The sequence below is a fragment of the Bos taurus genome, chromosome 18, assembly GCF_002263795.3.
Source record: "Bos taurus isolate L1 Dominette 01449 registration number 42190680 breed Hereford chromosome 18, ARS-UCD2.0, whole genome shotgun sequence".
In the NCBI taxonomy this organism is placed as follows: domain Eukaryota; kingdom Metazoa; phylum Chordata; class Mammalia; order Artiodactyla; family Bovidae; genus Bos; species Bos taurus.
This window is the reverse complement of record NC_037345.1, coordinates 45843883-45851245: the sequence shown is the minus strand read 5'-3', so window position 1 is coordinate 45851245 and position 7363 is coordinate 45843883. Positions and strand designations below refer to the sequence as shown.

Here is a 7363-nt window from a genome sequence, read left to right as displayed (position 1 = left end):
GTCATGGGGTTATTGTTGGTCTGTGTATTCCAGGAGATATTTGGAGGTGTCTTGAAGGGTTTTAGGCATTTTTGTGGCTCTTGGGGACTTTTTGAAAGTCTTATTGGGTATTGGAGACTGTATAAGGGAGTTCAAGCCTGGTTAGAGGTGTAGCCATTATATTGTGGGGAATAATTTAAAGGTCTCATAGGAACATTTGGGTGTTAGGAAGCATCTTTTATAATGAAGTGGGATCTGAGGTGAGTGAGAGGGCCATGCATGCATGCAGGCTAAGTTGCTTCAGTTGTGTCCCACTCTGTGTAACCCTATGGACAGCAGCCCACCAGGCTCCTCTGTCCATGGGATTCTCTAGGCGAGAGTACTGGAATGGGGTGCCATTTCCTTCTCTAGGAGGGTCATAGGGCCTCACTATTATAATCAAGCTATCTGGGTACTCCTGGGTACTAGGATCATTCCACATCCTAGCTTTCCTGGGATGGTCCCAGGGTCCACTTGGTTCAGTATTTCATCTGGCTGGAGCTCCTTTCACTCTCAAAAATATACCCCAAGTAGAGCATTTTAAATTGCACGTGTGGTTCCCATGGCCACAGAGGCAGAGGTCGGGCCCCATGCCATCCACCAGGTCATGCAGAAGCAGGCCTGTGGTCTCATCCCAGTGAAGAGATTCATCTGCCAGCTTCCGTGCCAGCCCCCATGCACATCAACCTTCTCCTGCCCTTCCCACCACAAACCCCAATGCAAATATAGGGAGGCTCAAGGCTGCTTGGGTATGAGACAAAAATCATTTTAGAGTAAAAATTGAACAGAGACCCCTCTAGGGAGAGGTGAGATGGAGCCCTGGCCAGGCAGTCTGAGGAGGGAGTGGAGAATTCCATCCTGGAGTTCAGGCTCCCTTGCAGAGCCAGGACTTGGGGAAAGAGTAGTCCTTGGAGCTCTTTCTGCTGATCCATTCTCAACAGTTTTGGGCGGAGCCTGGGAGAGGTGACAGGGTCAGCTTGTGAGAGTGGATCAAGTTATTTCCCCCCAGGGTGCCTCCATACACACACACACACACACACACACACACACACACACACACACACCCCATCTCCCCCCACCCTACCGTGTTCCTCTCAGCCCTACTCTGTCCCTGTCTTACCTGGGGTGATGAGAGGTGGGGCATCTCCTAAACGGTGGCTAGGGAAAGAAAAGTGGTGAGATCTCTGATCCCTCCTGTTTCTCCTCTCCTTCATGGCTAGAGGAGTCTCAGCTTGCCCTGACATAGCTCCTTAGCTATTTTTTCACAGGGTTATACCATCCTGGGGACCAAAAGCATTTCAGGATTTGAGGCCCTCTGAAGATTCATAGCTCTGAAGAATGAACCTGGAAAAATCTTAGGAGCAGGAATTTTCCAGGCCAGGGCCCAGAAGCCTGGCTTTTTCCTATGAGATTTAGCTCTTTGCCCTGGAAAAGCATCTCCAGCATGAGGCAGGCACGCCCCCGGGAACCCATCTTACCTGGGCTTCTGTCGGAACTTGCATTTGCATTTCCCACCTGTTAGGGGGAGAGGAGGATGTCAGGGAAGGACACCCCCAGCCCTGCCCTGCCCTGCCAGCCACCCCCCCAGCCCCTGCACTCACTCATGAGGACAATGATGCCCATGGCACACAGAATCCCTGCGAAGATGAGCCCGCCGACTCGGAGGCTGTACCAGTCTAGGAGAAACCCAGAGGGTCTGCATGGGCATGGCATGCCAGCCCATGCCCTCCCCATCCGAGCCCCCAGCTAGTTGACAATGTCTCTTGGGCACCTCTGATGTGGGTTATAGCAGTGGAGAGAACAGACGGCTCCCCCATCCCCCTGTGCTAACTTTTCAGTTTGCACACAGCAAGCAACAGAGATTTAATGTGGTATTAGGTAGAGAGAAGGTCTGAAGACAAATAAGCAGGTCCAGGAGACAGAAAGTCAGAGGAGAGCTCTTTGAGGGAGAGTGGCCAGGGAAGACTCCTCCGAAAGGGCACATTTGAATAGAGACCTGAGAAGCAGAGGGAGGGCTATGTGGAAGAAAATGTGGGCAGTCCCAAGGACCAGACTGGCACATCTTATTCCCTTAATCCATTGTTTTTACTGTTCAACTGGGGCACTGAACAGTATACCATTAGTCTCACCCCCGAGGTCACCCCCATCAGACCCTCACCCAACCTGTGTGGGACCCTTGGCACAAAATAGGTATGAGGGGTGGGTGGGGGATGCAAAGAGAGGGGCAGAGGCTCTCACCATAGTAGAAAGGACTGTTTTTATCTGCAAGGAAAAAAAATAAAGAACATGAATCCAGGACAAGAGCTGGGATGCAGGACTCATCAGGGAGACTTTAGAGGTGGACTGGTGGAGGAGTCAGTCTGGCTCACCTTCTGGGTCATTGGCATCCAAGGCAGGCAGGCCTGGTGGGGAGAAGCAGGGAAGGAGAGAGATGGAAGTGCTGGCCTCGGCAAAGCTGGGAGCAAGGCCATGGAACCCTTGGCCTCAGCAAAGGGCCCCCTGATGGACAGTTCCCCTCCTCTTGAGAGCACAGGGTTTCAACCCCAAACTAGTTATTTCTGCACGTTCCACCTTGAAAGTGAGGGTTTCCTCCACTCAGCCCCACCCCAAAGTAGGTTTCCATTTGGGTGGCTTTTGATCACCTAGTCAGCCTTTGGCCTGATGTTGCAGACATCTGACTGACCCACACCCCCTGTAGAAACGAGCGAGAGTCTTATGGGGATGGCAGATGGCTTCCACTCCCAGGTGTTCTCAGCCGTCATCTCCTGGGTCTGCCACATGCACATCCCAACCCCCATTTCCCTGAAAGTGATTTACTAATTATGAACTTAATCTATTGTTCAGTTGCTACCTCATGTCCGACTCTTTGCAACCCCATGGACTGCAGCACGCCAGACTTCCCTGTCCTTCACCATCTCCCTGAATTTGCTCAAACTCATGTCCATCGAGTCAGTGATGCCATCCCACCATCTCATCCTCTGTCACCCTCTTCTCCTCTTGCCCTCAATCTTTCCCAGCCTCAGGATTTTTCTTTGCATCAGGTGGCCGAGAGTACTGGAGCTTAATAAACTCCGTACACCTTAAACTTAATAAAATTAATACATTTTATTTAAAAAAGAACTTACATCACTATCCTGAATGGAATACCAGTCTTGCTTGATATAATGGATAAAAACAAAGACAATGAAAGCAAAAGACTAGGACTGAATTCTGGCTAGAAGCAGTTGACTGTTTAGCTTTGGGCCTAAGCTCTATTCACCCTTTGTTAAAGGGATATTCATATTTTTAAAATTATATTTAAAGCATAGACACATGGTGCTTATTCTGTCCCAGACACTACCCTTAGTGCTCTGCAAATTGTAACTCGTTTAATCCTCATAGTGACTCTCTGAGTAGGTGCTGCTATTGTCCAGATGGGGAAACTGAGGCCCAGGGGGGTTTTGGTAATTGCCACATAACCACGAAGCTCTTCCCACTCGTAATAAAGTGTTTAAGAGTGTTAAAGATACGGTAGCCCAGGGCCGAGCCTTCTCCAAGATGTCATCAAGGAGACATCAAGACGATGATGAGCTGTGTGAGCCTTGGCTGTAAGAGGTCCTCCTTTATGTGTCCCTTGAAATCACCAGTGTGACACTCCCTACCCTCTAGGAGATACTGTCCTGAAGCTCCCCACCCCATGGGGGAGGCAGATAGCATGAGAGTAACATGCACACATGGTCACCACCCAGCTGAGGGGATGTGGGGAGAGGCAGTCCAGGAGTGGACACTCACCTGCCAGGAGGACGAGCAGGCTCAGGGCCACCTCTTGCATGTCGGTCGCTGGCCTGGTGGGGTCTGGGGGGAGCGACCAGCTTCAGCAGAGCCCCCCGGAGGCCTCCGGTTCCCAATCTCCTGCTACTCTGCTCCCCACCCAGGGTACACAGCTCACCCCAGGGCAGAAAGCCTGGCCTTGAAACTCACTGGGCTGAGAGATAAGGAGTGGGAAAGTGCAGTGGGGGCTGGGTGAGAACTCAGACCGGAAGAGGGTGGAGCAATAATAACTCACTGGATGTGGACTGGAGGCTTTAAGCGAATCACCCTGGAAACCAAATGAGGAAGGTGCTGCCCACTGTTATCCCCATCTTACAGATGGGGACATTGAGGTTCCAGAGGTGAAAGTGGGTATTCGAGGTCACCTTGCCAGAAGGCAGGATTTAAACCAGACCTGGCTGACTCTCTCAGGGCCTTGGGGTGTTGTGGGAAATAGAGCGTTGGGAGCCAGGTGGCAGGAGGCCTGGTCCCCAGGAGTGTCTCCCATAGACAGTTCGGAGCCTGCCCGCCCTGCCCAGACTTTGCCGGGCCAGGGCTGGAGCCTGGGCTGGGGCCTGGGCTGCTCAGGGCAGGATGTGGGGTGGAGAGAACTCAGGGAGGGGCGGGGCGCAGGCCTGGAAAAGAATTGCCTGGCTGCAGCCCCAGCCTTATCTTCTGTCCCACACTGCCAGCACCCCACCATCCTGCTTCTGCCCCACCCCCACCCATCCCACCCTGGTCCTCGGGTCCTGTCTCTACCCCAGTCCCAGCCTCAACCCCTGTCCCTGCCTCTGCTCCCACCAAGCTCTTGGGGCAGCAAACACTTCCTCTTTCCCCAGGTAGGTCTGCCCAGCACGAAGAACACTCCACTGTTCCCTTCCTCGTCACCTTCAGTCCCCCGTGCGTCCCCCTGTCCCCTCCCCTACCCCTGCCCCACTGCCAAAGCACAGCATAGATTGTCCCAATCTTGATAGCAAGAGCTAACACTTAGATCCACCCGCTGCTGGGCTCCGCCAAATGACCTTGCTGGCTTTTTACTCATGGAACCTCCCAAGAACCCTGGAGACCCTATTTCACAGATGGCAAAGCATACCCCCCACCTCCCCTGAGCCTGGCAGGAAGCCCATTGCATCCCCGGCTCTGCTCCTGTGCACACCTGGAGACAGCGCCCTGTTTATCTCTCTCTCTGCGTGTTCGGTCGTGTCCGACTCTCTGCTACTCCATGGACTGTAGCTCGCCAGGCTCCTAAGTCCATGGAATTTTCCAGGCAACCATACTGGAGTGAGTTGCCATTTCCTTCTCCAGGTTATCTTCGCAACCTAAGGATTGAAACTGTATCTCTTGCTTGGCAGGCAGATTCTTTACCGATAAGCCACCTGGGAAGCCCCCTCACCCACTACTTCCTCTAGCCTCCATAGAACCCCTACCCTGAGTTTCTTTTTCTGTTTCCAGAATGTTCTACAGATGCCTTTATCTCTCTGTGCCCACCCCAGATCCTGGGAACCTGCTTAGTGCCCTTGTGTCTGTGCCCAGTCTCTCAGTCGTATCTGACTCTGCAACCTCATGACCGTAGCCCACCAGGCTCCTCTGTCCATGGAATTTCCCAGGCAAGAACACCGGAGAGAGCTGCCATTTCCTCCTCCAGGGGATCTCCCCTGCCCAGGGATTGAATCCATGTGACCTGCTTTGGCAGGTGGGTTCTTTACCACTGAGCCACCTGGGAAGCCCTCTTAGCTTCCTCGTTCATCCTGTATACCAGACCCACAATGTCAGTCTGTAAACCCATTTCTTGCAAGGAAAGGGCCTGTTGCTTTGGGAAACATTATTAAGGGGTTTAGGACCCGCCCCTCACCCACCCCCCCTGCCAAATAGGGGGCAGGGGCAGAGCTGGAGTGGGTGTGTGGGCAGGACGGCTTAGGGGGTCCCAGCTCAGGTCTGTGGAAGGACACTTGTCTAAAGTGAACACACTAGGCTTTGTCCCTCCATGGTAACACTAATGCTGGTGATAAGAGCTGGTCTGATTGTTTACCCCACGCTGGGCACACTTTTCAGCTCTTTGCACTTATTCATGCATATAATCTTCGCAGCTTGATGAAATTGGCACTATGATTAGCCCACGTTGCTGTCACAACCTAGAACCCCTGTGAATTGAATTTAATGCTCTATACTGTCTTGCAGGACTCAGAGTCTTGGGGCTTAAGCTTCTTTCCATGGGAGCCTCCAAACCCTCCTAGCTGGTGGGGGTCTCCATAGGCCCCATCTCCAGGGATCTCCCAGCATGCCCGGCACAGGGGGCAATGATGGGTGGTCTCAGCCACACCCTAGCCCCTGCAAGTTGCCACCTGACTGTCCCACACTGCTGGCCGCTGGGAGCTGGCATTTGGGCATGTGCCCTCCCTTTCCCTGTTTAGGCTGTTGTGGAAAGAGGTCTCTCCGGCTGTTCCAGAACTGACTGCGGTCGGGGTGAAGACTTGGAGAGGAAGGCAGCCTGCAGTGGAGGCTGAACTCACCCCTCTCTGCTCTCTCCCAACCCGAGATCCCAGTGGTGGTGGGAGGACCGTTTCCGCCATCCACCCCCTACTGTCTGTCTCTCTATTTCACCATGATGGTGGCCAGGCCCTTCAGGCATGAGCAAAATGACTCCCTCATGTCCCTGAAATCTCCTTCCCCCCTCTGTTTTAGAGCTTCCCCAGGAAGCCTCTAGCCCCTTTCCCTAGAGGTCTTCAGGACCCGCATATTCCCAACATGAGGACACCCTGAGTCCATCGTCATCCACCCATCTCCTCTGATCCCCCAATCCAGTCTGGGGTCTATGCAGACACCCCGATCTACCCAGACCCACCAGTCTTCCGGACACCCTGTCCCATCTATGGGCCTTACCCTCACCCCAGCTGGCTCACTCAGCCCCCTGTACAGAGATTGATGGGGAGGAAAGGCGTTCTCTAACCTGTTCCCCCAGAGAAGGACCTTGATGTGGGAAGGTCCTAGGCATCTTTAACAGAAAGCAGTAGAGAGAGGGGCAGAGCCAAGAAGGAGCTGGAGGGAGAGGGCCCCAGCCCCTCACCTGCGTGCTTCCCAGGCTGCGAGGTGGATCGGGTTCCGGGTTCCGGGAGAGTGGGCCGCTTAGCCTGAGTCCTGCCTTTATCCACAGCCACCACGCCCTAAGCAAACCTGGGCAGGTAGAGAACTAGTCTGACTCCCTAAAGCTCAGGGGTTCTCTCACCTCATGCTGCTCTTAAAGAGACAGTTCCCACTCATCCCCCCCCACCACTTCCAGTGGCAGGGAGCTCCCCTGGGGTCTCCAAGATTATAGCAACCTTAGGCAGGGCAGAAGGAGAACAGGATGCGGGCTGGAACTCCGCCTCTCACATGCAGGGAGGGTGCGTTCTCCGATCTCCTGCCCCTCAGGAAAGGACAGGGAAGGGGGAGATATTCCAGTCTTTAAGCAGAGCTGCTGCCTGGCGGGGTGATGGGAGAAGGCCATGCTTTGGTTGTAATAATGTAATCTTTCTTACTTAGACTGGGCGTTGTCCTTGGAGGAGGGATTGGTGGCCAT

At 53.6% G+C, this 7363-nt stretch overlaps 1 protein-coding gene across 2 annotated transcripts; it reads right to left on the bottom strand.

The window, feature by feature from the left end:
• Positions 1 to 763: 763 nt before the first annotated feature.
• Positions 764 to 6909, bottom strand: FXYD3 (FXYD domain containing ion transport regulator 3). 2 transcript variants are annotated; one of them, XM_024978621.2, is made up of 7 exons: positions 3790 to 3939; positions 2388 to 2420; positions 2257 to 2280; positions 1620 to 1694; positions 1497 to 1533; positions 1139 to 1176; positions 769 to 972 (listed from the first exon to the last, which is right to left on the bottom strand). In XM_024978621.2, the coding sequence occupies exons 1-7, from the start codon at positions 3827 to 3829 to the stop codon at positions 953 to 955; spliced, it is 267 nt and encodes an 88-aa protein (XP_024834389.1). In that variant the 5' UTR covers positions 3830 to 3939; the 3' UTR covers positions 769 to 952.
• Between the last annotated feature and the right edge of the window lie 454 nt (positions 6910 to 7363).

What these genes read in the sequence shown, in the direction of transcription:
- FXYD3 (XM_024978621.2), bottom strand. Translation starts at nt 3,829, where the DNA reads ATGCAAGAGGTGGCCCTGAGCCTGCTCGTCCTCCTGGCAG. An exon ending in GGGCATCATTGTCCTCATGA is followed by an intron (nt 1,534 to 1,619) that starts GTGAGTGCAGGG and finishes TCCCCCTAACAG; the next exon opens with GTGGGAAATGCAAATGCAAG. An exon ending in AAGTTCCGACAGAAGCCCAG is followed by an intron (nt 1,177 to 1,496) that starts GTAAGATGGGTT and finishes TTCTTTCCCTAG; the next exon opens with CCACCGTTTAGGAGATGCCC.